This window comes from Phyllobates terribilis, unplaced genomic scaffold, assembly GCF_046119375.1.
Source record: "Phyllobates terribilis strain yellow unplaced genomic scaffold, ASM4611937v1 Scaffold_11__3_contigs__length_659146591, whole genome shotgun sequence".
Classification (NCBI taxonomy): Eukaryota; Metazoa; Chordata; class Amphibia; order Anura; family Dendrobatidae; genus Phyllobates; species Phyllobates terribilis.
Genome location: NW_027362771.1, coordinates 65,008,765 through 65,027,583, shown reverse-complemented (window position 1 = coordinate 65,027,583; position 18,819 = coordinate 65,008,765). Strand labels below are relative to the sequence as shown.

General features: G+C 47.8%; 1 protein-coding gene and 1 long non-coding RNA gene across 4 annotated transcripts in view; one reads left to right on the top strand and one right to left on the bottom strand.

Moving 5' to 3' along the window:
• The window catches only part of LOC141165572 (uncharacterized), a 43,687-nt gene extending 36,564 nt beyond the window's left edge, over positions 1-7,123 (bottom strand). The window contains exon 1 of one of the 2 annotated variants that reach the window (XR_012251176.1): positions 6,857-7,123. This is a non-coding gene — a long non-coding RNA (uncharacterized lncRNA). The remainder of the gene's footprint in view (positions 1-6,856) is intronic. The other variant, XR_012251177.1, reaches the window with a different exon arrangement.
• Positions 7,021-18,819, top strand: part of PRELID2 (PRELI domain containing 2) — a 136,042-nt gene continuing 124,243 nt past the window's right edge. The window contains exon 1 of one of the 2 annotated variants that reach the window (XM_073651274.1): positions 7,021-7,316. In XM_073651274.1, the coding sequence (XP_073507375.1) occupies positions 7,242-7,316 (75 nt within the window). In that variant the 5' untranslated portion in view covers positions 7,021-7,241. The remainder of the gene's footprint in view (positions 7,317-18,819) is intronic. The other variant, XM_073651275.1, reaches the window with a different exon arrangement.

The following is an 18,819-nucleotide window of genomic DNA, read 5'->3' as shown; positions in this document are numbered from 1 at the left end:
TGAAGAACGCTTCGCATCCGCATGTCCCAGGCAGGAAAAACACATGTAAAATCCGCATGTACAATCCGCATGTACAATCCGCATGCGTTTTTTCTGCCAGGGAGATGCAGAAACGCTCAGGAAAAATACGGAGCATTTCTGCATCGTGGGCACATAGCCTAAGTGAGGAGTCTTCAGTGCATCCTTAGTGTAGTCAAGGGCTCGGGGCACTCCCTAAATCCACATGCCACACATCCGCCCAAGGTCCCTTCACATCTCCATATAAAACACTACATGAAAAACTGGTACCAGTGTCATAACCATTTTCAATCAGTGTGTCATCAGTGTTTTTCCAATATAGATAAAGAAATAATTAAATTACCAGGCTTCTCCTATACTTTGCAGTGTTACATACAGACTGTACACAGATACCATTCATGTGCTATATGTGTTTTTCACTGACCCATACACTTGAGTTGGCCCTTGTCTTCCGTACTGCCGGAAAAAACAGAAGTCTCCGTGTGCTTCACATGGACATAGGGTACGTGGGAAAACACAGACATGTGAAGATCACAATAGGTTATAATGGGTACGTCTGTGAAAAAAAAACGGATGCCACAACACGTACATGTGAAGGGGCCTAAGCTTGACTGCCCAAATTGAATGCCAGGCCCTGCACATTGCACTAACTCTGCTGGAGCTGAACAGCACGATGTGCCCACTGTAACCGCTAAACAGTATGATGGCACCTCTACACTAACACCGCAGGAGAACAGTGACCATGTGCACACATTGTGTCAATGTGGGTGGGTAGCTATTTCTCTTTTCTATCTGGTTCATTGAGCAGGTGCCACAGATAGGAGAAAGGGATGAGAGCACACTGGCACTGACACTGAGTGCGCGTGCTTGCTGGGCTCATGCAGTGTCTGTGTGGAGTTGCCATTGTACTGTGTGGAGGGGACCGTGGGGGCATCCCACTGTGTGGGTGAATGTACAATGGTGACACTATACTGTCTTTGAAGAGTATATAGAGGGGGCATCATATAGTGTGTGCAGGGAATGTAATGTGGTGACATCATACTTTGTGGTGGGAAATGTAATATGGGAACATTATACTGTGTGTGGGAATCTACTGAGTTGGGTGGATATAGTGTAGGGACATCATACTGTGTGTGCGAATATAATGTGCCACCATTATACTGTGTGGTGGGGAATATACTTTGGCAGCATCATAATGTGTGTGGAGGAATGTACTGTGAGGGCATTATATCGTGTTTGTGTGTGGTAATATTTTGTGAGAACATAATGCTGTGTGTGGAGGAATGTACTACGGGGATATCATATTGTGCGTTGAGGAATATACTGAGAGGATATCATACTGTGTGTGAGAATATACTGTGAGGACATTGTACTATGTGTACTAATATAATGTGAGGACATTATACTGTATGTGGGGAAATGTATTGTGGGGGCATCATACTGTGTGTGAGAGAATTTACTGTGAGGACATCGTACTGTGTGTAGGGGAATGTATTGTGTGTGGGGCATGTAATGTGGGGTATTACATTTTATGTGGGGGAATGCACTGCTGAGGCATCATATTGTGTGTGGGAATATACTGTGAGGATGTTATACTGTATGTGGGGTAATACACTGTGAGGACATTATACTGCGTGGGGGGTAATACACTGTGAGGACATTATACTGCGTGGGGGGTAATACACTGTGAGGACATTATACAGTGTGTGGGGTAGTATACAGTGGTGACATCAAGCTGTATGTTCGGAATGTAGTATGGGAACATAATACTGTGTGTAGGAATATACTGTAGGGGCATTATCTTATATATAATGCTGGACGTGTCCTTCTGTCCAAAGCTGGGATTGGCAGCACTGCACGTACAAGTGGCTGGGTGAGGTTACGGCACTGCACGTACAAGTGGCTGCGTGAGGTTACGGCACTGCACGCACAAGTGGCTGCGTGAGGTTACGGCACTGCACGCACAAGTGGCTGCGTGAGGTTACGGCACTGCACGCACAAGTGGCTGGGTGCGGTTACGGCACTGCACGCACAAGTGGCTGGGTGCGGTTACGGCACTGCACGCACAAGTGGCTGGGTGCGGTTACGGCACTGCACGCACAAGTGGCTGGGTGCGGTTACGGCACTGCACGCACAAGTGGCTGGGTGCGGTTACGGCACTGCACGCACAAGTGGCTGGGTGCGGTTACGGCACTGCACGCACAAGTGGCTGGGTGCGGTTACGGCACTGCACGCACAAGTGGCTGGGTGCGGTTACGGCACTGCACGCACAAGTGGCTGGGTGCGGTTACGGCACTGCACGCACAAGTGGCTGGGTGCGGTTACGGCACTGCACGCACAAGTGGCTGGGTGCGGTTACGGCACTGCACGCACAAGTGGCTGGGTGCGGTTACGGCACTGCACGCACAAGTGGCTGGGTGCGGTTACGGCACTGCACGCACAAGTGGCTGGGTGCGGTTACGGCACTGCACGCACAAGTGGCTGGGTGCGGTTACGGCACTGCACGCACAAGTGGCTGGGTGCGGTTACGGCACTGCACGCACAAGTGGCTGGGTGCGGTTACGGCACTGCACGCACAAGTGGCTGGGTGCGGTTACGGCACTGCACGCACAAGTGGCTGGGTGCGGTTACGGCACTGCACGCACAAGTGGCTGGGTGCGGTTACGGCACTGCACGCACAAGTGGCTGGGTGAGGTTACGGCACTGCACGCACAAGTGGCTGGGTGAGGTTACGGCACTGCACGTACAAGTGGTGGGTAAGGTTACAGCACTGCACGTACAAGTGGCTGGGTGCGGTTACAGCACTGCACGTACAAGTGGCTGGGTGCGGTTACGGCACTGCACGTACAAGTGGCTGGGTGAGGTTACGGCACTGCACGTACAAGTGGCTGGGTGAGGTTACGGCACTGCACGTACAAGTGGCTGGGTGAGGTTACGGCACTGCACGTACAAGTGGCTGGGTGCGGTTACGGCACTGCACGTACAAGTGGCTGGGTGCGGTTACGGCACTGCACGTACAAGTGGCTGGGTGCGGTTACGGCACTGCACGTACAAGTGGCTGGGTGCGGTTACGGCACTGCACGTACAAGTGGCTGGGTGCGGTTACGGCACTGCACGTACAAGTGGCTGGGTGCGGTTACGGCACTGCACGTACAAGTGGCTGGGTGAGGTTACGGCACTGCACGTACAAGTGGTGGGTGCGGTTACAGCACTGCACGTACAAGTGGTGGGTGCGGTTACAGCACTGCACGTACAAGTGGTGGGTGCGGTTACAGCACTGCACGTACAAGTGGCTGGGTGCGGTTACAGCACTGCACGTACAAGTGGCTGGGTGCGGTTACAGCACTGCACGTACAAGTGGCTGGGTGCGGTTACAGCACTGCACGTACAAGTGGCTGGGTGCGGTTACAGCACTGCACGTACAAGTGGCTGGGTGCGGTTACAGCACTGCACGTACAAGTGGCTGGGTGCGGTTACAGCACTGCACGTACAAGTGGCTGGGTGCGGTTACAGCACTGCACGTACAAGTGGCTGGGTGCGGTTACAGCACTGCACGTACACGTGGCTGGGTGCGGTTACAGCACTGCACGTACAAGTGGCTGGGTGAGGTTACAGCACTGCACGTACAAGTGGCTGGGTGAGGTTACAGCACTGCACGTACAAGTGGCTGGGTGAGGTTACAGCACTGCACGTACAAGTGGCTGGGTGAGGTTACAGCACTGCACGTACAAGTGGCTGGGTGAGGTTACAGCACTGCACGTACAAGTGGCTGGGTGAGGTTACAGCACTGCACGTACAAGTGGCTGGGTGAGGTTACAGCACTGCACGTACAAGTGGCTGGGTGCGGTTACAGCACTGCACGTACAAGTGGCTGGGTGCGGTTACAGCACTGCACGTACAAGTGGCTGGGTGCGGTTACAGCACTGCACGTACAAGTGGCTGGGTGCGGTTACAGCACTGCACGTACAAGTGGCTGGGTGCGGTTACAGCACTGCACGTACAAGTGGCTGGGTGCGGTTACAGCACTGCACGTACAAGTGGCTGGGTGCGGTTACAGCACTGCACGTACAAGTGGCTGGGTGCGGTTACAGCACTGCACGTACAAGTGGCTGGGTGCGGTTACAGCACTGCACGTACAAGTGGCTGGGTGCGGTTACAGCACTGCACGTACAAGTGGCTGGGTGCGGTTACAGCACTGCACGTACAAGTGGCTGGGTGCGGTTACAGCACTGCACGTACAAGTGGCTGGGTGCGGTTACAGCACTGCACGTACAAGTGGCTGGGTGCGGTTACAGCACTGCACGTACAAGTGGCTGGGTGCGGTTACAGCACTGCACGTACAAGTGGCTGGGTGCGGTTACAGCACTGCACGTACAAGTGGCTGGGTGCGGTTACAGCACTGCACGTACAAGTGGCTGGGTGCGGTTACAGCACTGCACGTACAAGTGGCTGGGTGCGGTTACAGCACTGCACGTACAAGTGGCTGGGTGCGGTTACAGCACTGCACGTACAAGTGGCTGGGTGCGGTTACAGCACTGCACGTACAAGTGGCTGGGTGCGGTTACAGCACTGCACGTACAAGTGGCTGGGTGCGGTTACAGCACTGCACGTACAAGTGGCTGGGTGCGGTTACAGCACTGCACGTACAAGTGGCTGGGTGCGGTTACAGCACTGCACGTACAAGTGGCTGGGTGAGGTTACAGCACTGCACGTACAAGTGACTGGGTGAGGTTACAGCACTGCACGTACAAGTGGCTGGGTGCGGTTACAGCACTACACGTACAAGTGGCTGGGTGCGGTTACAGCACTGCACGTACAAGTGGCTGGGTGCGGTTACAGCACTGCACGTACAAGTGGCTGGGTGCGGTTACAGCACTGCACGTACAAGTGGCTGGGTGCGGTTACAGCACTGCACGTACAAGTGACTGGGTGAGGTTACAGCACTGCACGTACAAGTGGCTGGGTGCGGTTACAGCACTGCACGTACAAGTGGCTGGGTGAGGTTACAGCACTGCACGTACAAGTGGCTGGGTGAGGTTACAGCACTGCACGTACAAGTGGCTGGGTGCGGTTACAGCACTGCACGTACAAGTGGCTGGGTGAGGTTACAGCACTGCACGTACAAGTGGCTGGGTGCGGTTACGGCACTGCACGTACAAGTGACTGGGTGAGGTTACAGCACTGCACGTACAAGTGGCTGGGTGAGGTTACGGCACTGCACGTACAAGTGACTGGGTGAGGTTACAGCACTGCACGTACAAGTGGCTGGGTGCGGTTACGGCACTGCACGTACAAGTGGCTGGGTGAGGTTACAGCACTGCACGTACAAGTGGCTGGGTGCGGTTACAGCACTGCACGTACAAGTGGCTGGGTGAGGTTAAGGCACTGCACATACAAGTAGCTGGGTGAGGTTACAGCACTGCACGTACAAGTGGCTGGGTGCGGTTACGGCACTGCACGTACAAGTGACTGGGTGAGGTTACAGCACTGCACGTACAAGTGGCTGGGTGAGGTTACGGCACTGCACGTACAAGTGACTGGGTGAGGTTACGGCACTGCACGTACAAGTGGCTGGGTGCGGTTACGGCACTGCACGTACAAGTGGCTGGGTGCGGTTACAGCACTGCACGTACAAGTGGCTGGGTGCGGTTACAGCACTGCACGTACAAGTGGCTGGGTGAGGTTACGGCACTGCACATACAAGTAGCTGGGTGAGGTTACAGCACTGCACGTACAAGTGGCTGGGTGAGGTTACGGCACTGCACGTACAAGTGACTGGGTGAGGTTACAGCACTGCACGTACAAGTGGCTGGGTGAGGTTACGGCACTGCACGTACAAGTGACTGGGTGAGGTTACAGCACTGCACGTACAAGTGGCTTGGTGAGGTTACGGCACTGCACGTACAAGTGACTGGGTGAGGTTACAGCACTGCACGTACAAGTGGCTGGGTGCGGTTACGGCACTGCACGTACAAGTGGCTGGGTGAGGTTACAGCACTGCACGTACAAGTGGCTGGGTGAGGTTACAGCACTGCACGTACAAGTGGCTGGGTGAGGTTACGGCACTGCACGTACAAGTGGCTGGGTGCGGTTACAGCACTGCACGTACAAGTGGCTGGGTGAGGTTACGGCACTGCACATACAAGTAGCTGGGTGAGGTTACAGCACTGCACGTACAAGTGGCTGGGTGAGGTTACGGCACTGCACATACAAGTAGCTGGGTGAGGTTACAGCACTGCACGTACAAGTGGCTGGGTGCGGTTACGGCACTGCACGTACAAGTGGCTGGGTGAGGTTACAGCACTGCACGTACAAGTGGCTGGGTGCGGTTACGGCACTGCACGTACAAGTGGCTGGGTGAGGTTACAGCACTGCACGTACAAGTGGCTGGGTGAGGTTACAGCACTGCACGTACAAGTGGCTGGGTGCGGTTACAGCACTGCACGTACAAGTGGCTGGGTGAGGTTACGGCACTGCACATACAAGTAGCTGGGTGAGGTTACAGCACTGCACGTACAAGTGGCTGGGTGAGGTTACGGCACTGCACGTACAAGTGGCTGGGTGAGGTTACGGCACTGCACGTACAAGTGGCTGGGTGAGGTTACGGCACTGCACGTACAAGTGGCTGGGTGAGGTTACGGCACTGCACGTACAAGTGGCTGGGTGAGGTTACGGCACTGCACGTACAAGTGGCTGGGTGAGGTTACGGCACTGCACATATAAGTTAGGAGAGCACACAATCAGGGCCCCTGTGTAAGAACAGTATATGGCCCTCTGCAGCCCAATAGCTCATCATGCACAATTCCTCCTGCTTTGGAGGTGGTAGTGGCCCCCTTACCGTTTGGGCCCCTGTGCAGCAGCAAGTTTGCACCAGTGGCAGGGCATGGGTACAGAGGGAGTCAGTCCAGCTGCCTATGGCTTGATAACACTGGCTGAGACCACACATGTGCCAGTACATAACTGCGCTACACGTCCCCAGTAAACAGTAGAGCTCCTTCCCTCCCCAGACACCACAGCAGCAGCTGCTGACACGCACGTTCACACCCTCAGAAAGTGACATTGGGGAAGCGTCACTTCTCAGCACGTGTAATCCCTCCACAAGTATTCTGCGCGCACTGTCCGCGACTAATAAAGTTACTTCAAAGAATTTACAAAAACATGGCGCCTTAGGGCAGAGGTACCGAAGAAGACAGCGTGGACCGGTGAGGAGGACGGCTGACAGGATGGGTGCCGAGGTGGCGGCGAGCACCGTGTATTGTTATCCCTTCCAGCAGGTGGTCACCGGCTACCTCAGCAAGGTGAGTGCGGCGGGTCAGACGGATAGTCCGCAGTGTGCGCGCATCACATCCGCCGGCTCTGGGTACAAGGAGCGGGTCAGGAGGCTGCTGTGTGCGCGTCCTACAGGTGTCAGCGGACTGCTCTACTGGTATGGACTACCCCTGTATACAGCTCCTCTGTGTAACCAGCTACTCCCCCTGTGTAGGGCTCCCCGCGTGTAGCGCGCCGCCTGTGTAGGGCTCCCCGCGTGTAGCGCGCCGCCTGTGTAGGGCTCCCCGCGTGTAGCGCGCCGCCTGTGTAGGGCTCCCCGCGTGTAGCGCGCCGCCTGTGTAGGGCTCCCCGCGTGTAGCGCGCCGCCTGTGTAGGGCTCCCCGCGTGTAGCGCGCCGCCTGTGTAGGGCTCCTAATTTATTCATTGAGTCAGTGCTGATCTGCAAATTTTTCCTCACCTGTAATTGTGAAAAAAAATGGCAGCATGCTGTGTATGGCCACGTATATTTTACGAGACTTGCCAATGCAAGTTAATGGCTGCAAGAAAAAAAAAAATGGACGGCACACAGACAATGCATATGCCCACCGACTTTTACGCACACATCTCAAAGGGACCAAGGAATTGCATTAGCCAAATACAATAAGTTCATAACCAGAACTCTGAGATTTGAAGATAGATGAATATCCTGCAGATATATAATTTCACAAGCCCCCTACATATTATAAACTTGCACCCTTTAGTGCCTTTCATATGGAGTTTATTCTACAGCTTTTTGGGCTTGTTTAACCTAATGAATATATGAATGAAAAAGCGACGTGGTGTCCCCCCTATTTTATCAAACCAACAAAGGTAAAGCAGACAGCTGTGAGCTGATATTATCAGGCTGGAAAGGTCCATAGTTATGGGCCCTTCCCAGCCTAAAAATACCAACCCTCAACTGCCCCAGGAGTGGCGCATCACATGAGATGCTCCAAATCTGGTGCTTTTCCAACGCACCAGGTCAGTCGGGAAGAGCAATCGGGTTAATGGGGCTTGGGGTTGATGTCATCTGTGATTTGTTAAAAATCACAGCTGGCATCAAGCCCTGATGTTAGTAATGGAGAGGTGTAATAAAAGAGAGAAATAAAAACCAGACACTGTCCCTCGTTCACCAATTTATTAGAAAATGAGGATCCCATGCAGGTCCGACATAGCCTAGCGCTTCCCTCGACGTTCCCTGATCCCGTCGTTAAAAGCCTATGGAAACTCATTCTCAGTCTCCATAGGCTTTTAGCAGCAGCCACTCCTGGCTCATGCTGCGCTCCGAGATGCGGCCGCTCTGAACACTGGTGACGTTGTTAACGAGAATGCTCATCAGAGTCGCCAAGTCTCACAGAGCGTTCTCTCCATTACTGACACTAGGGCTTGATGCCAGCTGTTTTTTTTTTAACAAATCACAGATGACCTCAACCCCAGGCCCCATTACCCCGATTGCCAACGCATCAGGGCTATCGGGAAGAGCGAGTGCAAAGCGCCAGAATTGGCGCATCTCATGTGATGTTCCACTTCTGGGGTGACTGCGGGCTGTTATTTTTAGGCTGGAAAGGGCCCAATAACCAAGGACCTTACCATCCTGATAATATCAGTTCACAGCTGTCTGCTTTACCTTTGCTGGTTTCATAAAATAGGGGGGGGACCCCCCATGTCGTTTTTTTATTTATTTGTTTAAACAAGCCTAAAAAGTTCAACAATAAACTCCACATGAAAGACACTAAGTATATATTATGTAGGGGGGTTGTGAAATTATATATCTGCATGATATCCATCTTTCTATCTATATCTGTATATAAGATTGCTTTATTATTTTTGCCAACTATCTTTAAGTATAACATGGAGTAATATGTAAAAGATTATGTTAAAACCGCATTGTATACAGATGGTAGGTGAGAAAAAAAACACGCACTCGCATGACAAAAGGTAAACCATTCTGATTCCCATTGTCCAACTTTTTTGGATGAACATCGGACGAGCGCTTAGGTCTGGGTCACACGGACATATAACTCGGCCAGGTGCTATCTGTTGTTTTATCGGATAGCACGCGGCCCAATTTTATACTATGTGGCAGCTCAGATCAGCGATTATTTTCTCATACAGATTTGACATGAGAGAACAATCGCAGCATGCAGTGATTGGCAGCGAGACTCGCCTCACTTGCACCCATACAAGTCTATGGTTGCATGTGAAACCTTGAACTGCACTCGGATGTCACCCCAGTGCAATTTGATATACACTGAGACAGGCAATGGAGGAGATGGAGAAATTACTTTCTCCGTCTCCTCTGCACCTGTGTTCCGATTCTCTTATGCGAGAGGATCGGAGCACAGAGCACTGACACTCAGCTCACACTCACGGCAGAGCTGGAGCCGAGTGTCATTAGCATCTCGCATCTGAAACTCTCGCATCGGAGGCCATACGCTCATTTGATTACAGCCTTAGCACAACACTCAGAGGAGACAAGTGCTGACCTTTTCACTTCCACCATCTGTACTCCAATGATAGAAATACAGCTGAATTCAGGCAAAGAGACTGGGGGAAAAGCAGAAGTTTGGAAGCCACTTACATGCAACCTTTTTTTATTATTATAAACAGGAATGAATACAAATTCTCTATTAAAGTGATGTGCAATGTTTAATAACTTTCCATGCTGGACAAAATTCTAAAATAAAAATTCAAGTTTTTAGTTTCTTTTTAAATATTGTTGTCAATGATTGAGAGCGGCATTTTTTTTATTTAAGTGGTGAAAAAGAATCCAAAGTTTACTTAAAAAAAACAAAAAAAAAAAACCACAATTTTTCAGGATCCTGGGCCAGGTGAGGGCTTATTTTTTGCGCGTTGAGCTGACGTTTTTATTGATAGCATTTTGGGGTAGATCTGATGTTTTAATTGCCCATTATTGCATTTTATTATAATGTTGCGGCTACCCAAAAAATGGTATTCTTGCGTTTAAATTTTTTTTCTTGTTACGCCGTTTACCGATCAGATTAATTCTTTTTTTATATATTGATCGGGCGATTCTGAACGCGGCAATACCAAATATGTGTATGCAGGGTTTTTTTTTTAAATATTTTATTTTGAATGGAGCGAAAGGAGGGAGATTTTAAACTTTTAGAAATTTTTATTTTTTTTATATTTTTAAAATTATTATTTTTTTATTTTTTATAAACTTCTTGCTTCAATAGTCTCCATGGGAGACTACTAGCAGCACTTGCATGATCAGCTCTGCTACACACAGGCGATGATCAGATCGCCTGTATGTAGCAGGCAGTGTAAGGCTATGTGCCCATGTAGCAGATTTGATGCAGAGCGTTTTTGCCTCTCTCTGGCAGAAAAAAACGCATGCAGATTTACATGCGTTTTTACATGCGTTTTCGCATGCGTCTTTTTTCAACCACTTTTCCAAGCGATTTTGAGCATCATTTGGAAAAGTGCTTGACAAGTTGATCACACAATATAAATCCATGCAACCGGCATGGATTTATAATGTGTAAACAACTTAGACCCTTTAAATGCAGCATCTATAGTAAAAAAAATTTAAATAAAAAAAAGAATTAAAACGTTAAAAAAAAACAAAAAAAAAACCTGTATATTCACCTCTCCGGCGGCCCCTGGTCTGCTCCCGGCCGCGTCTTCTCTCTTCAGCGTCCCATAGCGTACTGTCAGGACCTGCGGTGACGTCATTTAGTCAGCTGATGGTCGCGCGACCATCACCTGACCGCCGACGACAGCAGTCGCGTGACCATCAGCTGACTAAATGACGTCACCGCAGGTCCTGACAGTACACTACGGGACGCTGAAGAGAGAAGACGCAGCCGGGAGCAGACCGGAGGAGACCGGAGAGCAGACCGGGGGCCGCCGGAGAGGTGAATATACAGGTTTTGTTTATTTTTAACTTTTTTATTTCTTTTTTTTCACCGCGTGGTAGCCGGGATGAAGAGGAGTTGTAGTCTCGTCTTCATCCCAGGTACCACACGCACCGCTGTTACGCTGCAGCGTAATCGCGGTAGAAATGGTCATGCTGCGTTTTGCAAAGCAATGCGAATTCAGAACGCAAATTAGCACATCATGTGCACAGCACATCCGAATTCACATTGCTTTGCATGGCAGACTGTTTTACAAGCGTTTTCGCGGCCCCAAAAACGCTACGTGGGCACATAGCCTAAGTGACGCACTTGCGGCGCTGTTAAATGCTTAAATGAGATTAACAGCTGCATTTAACTAGTTAACAGCCGTGGGTGGATCGCGATTCCACCCGCGGCTATTGCGGGCACATATCAGCTGACGTGTGCCCGGTTCATTGCGGGCTCAGCACCAGAGCCTGCGCTGAACCGGGGGTTACGACGTGGTGCATACTATTGCGTACCACGTCGTAAAGGGGTTAATTAGCCTGACGATTAGATTTAAGTCAAGAGAAATACACTATTATCTTTGTGTTTGTTTCTGTTGACTTATAATTGTATTTGTATTTCTGTGGCTGGTCAAGAATGTCATACTATTGGTATAAAACTGAATGTTGTCTCCTCTTTGATTCTGGAACAATGAATGTTTTCTAATTATGTTAATTAACCTTTGTGGACTCTGTGGCTTGTTGACTCACAAGACAGGATGACAAATTGTGCACATTCATTACATGCTTAAACAATGAGACATGAGGCTGCCCTTTCCTCCAAACCTTTGAATGTGTACTTACAAAGTACTGTGACTATTTTAAGGGACATGTGCCTCTGTAAGAGGCAGACTTAAAACAGACTTGAAAGAGACTTGGGACAGAGAATCAAGGAGAATAGAAACGCTTTACAAGTAGAATGAGAGACATCCTTCAGGACAGTAGATGGATAGCATGGCAGCTCCATTCAAAGAGACACAGATTTGGATTCTACAGGATTCTAGCCTAAGGGTATCGACGCTGACTGGAAAGATACAGATTTGCTCCACTGACCAGCCGAGAGATATGACTACATTTGGGGAGTCCAGGTTGGGACAATGAAGTCACCTGACCCCACAGATATGTTGTTTGGGGTTGCCAGGAGGGACCCTCTGGTTGCCTGGAACCCATGGAGACATTCAGAGAAGCCAGATTGGGACCCGCCGGTCATCTGGCCCCATGGAAACTCTCGGAGAGGCCAGGGTGGGACCCTCGGGTCTCCTGACCTTGTACCTCGATGGACTGCTAGCTTCCTAAGCTTGCCGCTACCTTCTCTCTGTGGAGGCCTGCCAGAAGCAGGGGTCCACTGGTTGTGGTAGTTGACCCTGGAAGTCGCAGCTGTTCTATCACAGGCGGGCGGAGCGGAAGGGTGAGACTGTGTAATGTTGTACGATCTTGGGTATTTTGCTCGGACTGTTCTGTGTTTATTGTCTGCTTTGTGGGTCAATAAAGTATTGCCACGCTGTTTTACCCTCACCCTGTGTTCTGAGTAGCGTTACGGCCACAGAAGACCCCGTGTCTTCACAATACCATATGTGAAGAATATCGCATGGAATGAGAACATGATCCATTACATTAAAACTACTGGCATCTGCAGGTCACAGGTATTCAGATTAGGGCATCATTCAGACATCTTTTTTTTTTTTTTTTGTATATGAAAAACAGACCAATTTTCATCTGTTTTAGATCAGGGTTTCCTCGGTGGTTGGCTCATGTTTCTTCCATTGGTGTTTTCATCAGCAACTTGGACATGTCTACAATTCATTTTTTGCAGACACACAGTACGCCGTAAACTAGACATGTGAACAGCACCATAGAACATAATGTTTTATAAGTAATTAAGGTTAGAACAAGCGTGTGATCAACTGACATCTGAAGGAGGTCTAATAGTGAGAAATTGGGGCACTTGAGCCTTAGTCACTGCTGTACATAACATATTCTCTGATTAGATGTCAGAGTCCTCTCCATCCTCAATATTTTTATTAAAAGGTATGTGGCTTCACAGGGACCAAGAGCCCATTGTGGGACAGATAACTTTCAGAGCGCAGTCAGACGGCTGTGTACTTCAGAGCGATAGCGGAACGCAGTGCATGGACTGGCCGGCGACTCTTCCTACATGTGTTTCTTTGCAGCTGACACACACGGGTCGGTGAGAGCTGTCGGCCAGTCCGTGCACTGCGTTCTGTTCTTGCTCCGATTTATACAGCTGTCTGACTGTGACTTCAGATGGATTGATCCATGACCTATTACACTTTTTCTCATTGGCTTTAGGTTGAGATGATGCGGACAGTTCGTAGTATTGAAAAATGCCGCCTCTATTCTTTTATAATTGTAGAAGTCTAGTCTGTCTGCTTTCACACTAATGACAACCATGTTATAAGCTCTTTAATGACCTGAAGCTCTGCCAGTGCTCGGCTTGTTCTGCCCTGACAATTTCTGCCTCATTGTGTGCCTTGGGCAGTGCATTGTCAGGTTTTACTACTACACAACTGTAAAGTATCTGCCCTGTCATGTATGAGTATTACATAAATCTGTGCACACTTGTAATGCCTAAACAACTCTTCCACAAAAAGATTTTCCCCCCAGCCTCCACTCTGAGAAGTGGAGCTCTTTATATACAACTGAAATAAGTTTTATGCCACTTTTGTTTCGCCTGCTTGTACCACTGTCTGTGTACAACGAGGGGAGATAGACCTATTAAACCCAATGCAAGTAAGACCTCATTCAGATGTCAGTTTTGCACGTACAGTACAGACCAAAAGTTTGGACACACCTTCTCATTTAAACATTTTTCTGTATTTTCATGACTGAAAATTGTACATTCACACTGAAGGCATCAAAACTATGAATTAGCACATGTGGAATTATATACTTAACAAAAAAGTATGAAACAACTGAAAATATGTCTTATAATCTAGGTTCTTCAAAGTAGCCACCTTTTGCTTTGATGACTGCTTTGCACACTCTTGGCATTCTCTTGATGAGCTTCAAGAGGTAGTCACTGGAAATCGTTTTCCCTTCACAGCTGTGCCCTGTCAGGTTTAATAAGTGGGATTTTTTGCCTTATAAATGGGGTTGGGACCATCAGTTGTGTTGTGCAGAAGTCTGGTGGATACACAGCTGATAGTCCTACTAAATAGACTGTTAGCTGCTTTTTTCTTGCCATAATACAAATTCTAAGTAAAGAAAAACGAGTGGCCATCATTACTTTAAGAAATTAAGGTCAGTCAGTCTAAAAAATTGGGCAAACTTTGAAAGTCTCCCCAAGTGCAGTTGCAAAAACCATCAAGCACTACAAAGAAACTGGCTCACATAAGGACCGCCCCAGGAAAGAAAGACCAAGAGTCACCTCTGCTTCTGAGGATAAGTTTATCCGAGTCACCAGCCTCAGAAATCGCAGGTTAACAGCAGCTCAGATTAGAGACCAGGTCAATGCCACACAGAGTTCTAGCAGCAGACACATCTCTTCAACAACTGTTAAGAGGAGACTTTGTGCAGCAGGCCTTCATGGTAAAATAGCTGTTAGGAAACCACTGCTAAGGACAGGCAACAAGCAGAAGAGACTTGTTTGGGCTAAAGAACACAAGGAATGGACATTAGACCAGTGGAAATCTGTGCTTTGGTCTGATGAGTCCAAATTTGAGATCTTTGGTTCCAACCACCGTGTCTTTGTGCGACGCAGAAAAGGTGAACGGATGGACTCTACATGCCTGGTTCCCACCGTGAAGCATGGAGGAGGAGGTGTGATGGTGTAGAGGTGCTTTGCTGGTGACACTGTCGGGGATTTATTCAAAATTGAAGGCATACTGAACCAGCATGGCTACCACAGCATCTTGCAGCGGCATGCTATTCCATCCGGTTTGCGTTTAGTTGGACCATCATTTATTTTTCAACAGGACAATGACCTCAAACACACCTCCAGGCTGTGTAAGGGCTATTTGACCAAGAAGGAGAGTGATGGGATGCTACCCCAGATGACCTTGCCTCCACAGTCACCAGACCTGAACCCAATCGAGATGGTTTGGGGTGAGCTGGACCGCAGAGTGAAGGCAAAAGGGCCAACAAGTGCTAAGCATCTCTGAGAACTCCTTCAAGATTGTTGGAAGACCATTTCCGGTGGCTACCTCTTGATGCTCATCAAGAGAATACCAAGAATGTGCAAAGCGGTCATCAAAGCAAAAGGTGGCTACTTTGAAGAACCTAGAATATAAGACATATTTTCAGTTGTTTCACACTTTTTTGTTAAGTATATAGTTCCACATGTGTTAATTCATAGTTTTGATGCCTTCAGTGTGAATGTACAATTTTCATAGTCATGAAAATACAGAAAAATCTTTAAATGAGAACGTGTGTCCAAACTTTTGGTCTGTACTGTACATGTCCTGTTTTTTCCCTTATTTTGCACGTACCCATTTTAATTTGACTGTTTACATGTCTGTGTTCTTTCCCAGATTTCACACTGATGGTAAAAATGGACACATGGACCATAAACTGATACACTGATACCATTTTTTTCACATGTGCTATTTAACCCAGACATACGAGCTGGCCGAGGGTCTCATAAGCATATATGAGGCTGTTGAGGTCAGGTCTGGAGCCAGTGGCCACTCTGTACATCCCGGTCCTTACATGAACTGTATTTTACAGATGTCTAAATTCGGCCTTAAAAGTATGGAGCAATTTGCCCAAATTGAATGAAAAGCTGACTGTGATTGGTTGCCAATGGTAACTATTTTGCATTTACTTAGCACTGCTTTTGATAAATCCGCCCAACTGTGCTCAGTTAGTAAACTGCTATACTGTGTTCAGATGGTGGCCAGACAATCAGAATGTGGGTAAGAGGTCATAAAAAATAAAAAGCGTGTAAAGAATTTCTGAGGAATATTTTTCTGTTTGTAGGTATTTAAATGCTTGTATAAACTAGCTTCATACTTTCCATACTTCATGTATTGCTTCTGAAAGAGAACCTGTAGCAGGCCTCTCAGGAATATGTCTGACAGACAGCACTGGCTTCGAGTGGCATATAATAACCAGCAGTGAGTGGTGGAATGTTTTTCCATCAAAATATTAATTAGAAGGTTATCCTAATTACTTGAGGCCAAACCGAAGTTTTCTTCATGGAATCTTTTCCAAGACGTTGAAGTTTTTATAATTCCACAGGATATGGCTCATGTCATGTTCCTGCTGTGATCAAAAAGTGTTTTCAGAATAATCGTACTACACCACTAGAATGGCCTGGAAATAGTCCTGACCTTAAAGAGAACCTTTCACTAAAATTTTCCTGTTGAGTTAGACACATGATGTAATAGTGGCTGCAGAGCGGCATCATTTTTTTTAAAAAAAATGCCTCCTCTTTGTTGCGGAGAATAACCATTGTTTTAATTTTTATCTAAAGAAATCAATAGTACACGTGACTGATGACTATTGGTGCTGATGAGATTCTATGTAGAGAGGAGGAGCTAGAAGCACAGCTCCTCCCTCCCCCTCCATTCTAAGTAGTATCTTACCAGTAATTACCGTCATCGTCTATCTCAGTAATGGAACAATCTGTCTTCACTGAATACAGATTTTACTTATGAATTCTGAATTTTAAGAGTGATCAGTTCTGGTGAAGAAAAAAAAATCAGATTTCTTTGAGCTATATTACAAAGAATCTTTCATATGTACTATTGATTGTTTTGTAAAATAAGTTACCCTTTAAGTCTAAGTAGGTGTTATTGGAATTTTCACTGGGGGCGTGTACTTCTTCTCCCTATATGAGTTGCTATATGGTAACATCCACTTGGACTAACACAAGTTAAAGGGGTTATCTTGCATTTTATTATTTTGTGCAGGGGGCTAAGAACTAACAGCAGGTAGATGCTGACTACTTGCCTGTTCTGCACCAGTGTATAGCGCTCAGTTGCCGGGGGAGAGGTCACCGGAGTTCAATCAGCTGATGAGGTCCGGTGACCTTACTTACTGCACAGACGCTATGTGAAAAATTTCTCAGGCAGCAGTGGTGCCGTAAGTGAGGTCACTAGGGTTTATCAGCTGATTGAACTCTGGTGACCTCTCTCCCAGCAGCTCAGCACTAGTGATTACTCCTGTGTCAGTGTATAGTCGGCTGCCCTCTAGAATAGTCACACCAGTGATTGTTGATGTGACTGCTGTAGAACTGACCCAGATCTGCGTGGGACACTCTGGATTATGTCATCATGTCAGACAGGTGAGGGATATGGTTGTTTTTTATTTTTGTTTTTTTCCAAGTGACAATGGCTTCAAATGGAATGGGCGTTAGGTGAGGATTTGTTTTTCTGTTTTTTACAGGGGACATTGGCTTCAGCGGATTAGGTGTTAGGTGAGTATACTGTTTGGTTTTTGTTTTGTTTTTTCATTTTTAAATATTTAAAACCGTGTGGACTTTTATTTCAAATAAATGTTTTCTTCAAGCCTTGTTTTTCTTTCTAAACCTTTACTATGGGGTTATAGACTACCTCCATTACCAGCCAGGTCTTCATGTCAGCTGCCAATACAAGGCTGACATGAATCCCAACACTATTACCGCATCAGGGCAAGTGGTAAGAGCGAGGCTAAGCGCCAGATTTGGTGCATCTTATGGAGATATATAAATAAATAATCTGGCGCCATGAGGGCTGATATTAGCCTCTGAGGGGGCCATTATCCATGGCCCTTTCCCTGGCTATTAATATCGGCTCACAGCTGACTGTTTAACCTTTACTGGTTACATTTTATTAGGGGGACACTGTCAGTTTTTATCTGGGGTCCTACTGTAATCTTGTCAGTAAACACTAAGCAAGCAGCTGTGGGTTATTAATAGCCAGGGAACATTTTTGGCTAATGACTCCTTCCTTGGCTAGTAATATCAGCCACAAGTGGTTTGCTTTCCCTCTGCTGGTTATGAAAATGATGCGGGAGCCAACTCCATTTTTTTAACTTCATTTTGTTTTCATATAAGAAATCCCATGCCCACTGTGCTTGTTTTTGACGCTGCATAAACTCACGCGCAGCATGTCAATTTTTGTAGCGGAGACGCTAATCTCCGCTGCCGATTTTGACCGATTCGAAATGTCATTCCATGCGATGGATCCGCATGTACTGACAAAACAAGTGCGGCATTAGAACGCAGCGTTTTGGACGCAGCGGAAATGCGCTGTGTCCAAAGTGCTGCTGGTTCCTGATCGTGGGGACATACCCAAAGGCTAGCCAAACAGCTGTGAGCTGTTATTAATAGCCAGGGAATATGTTAGCCTAATGGCCCCTTCATAGGCTAAAAAGGGCAGACCACAGCTGCCCCAGAAATGGCACTTCATATTTCAATGGGATTAGGTGTCATCAAGCTGACATCAAGCCCTAGGTTTACTAATGAAGAGGTGTCAGACACCCTCATTACTAAACCTGTAATAAGAGTTAAATACACACACACGCACACGCACACGCACACTGAGAATAAAACACTTTATTTGAAATACAACAGACACATTCTTTAATCATTTAAATTAACAAATTTGCACCCCAGGTCCGACGGTAATCCAAAGCGATGTCCCACGTTTCTTCTTTCAAATATCTTT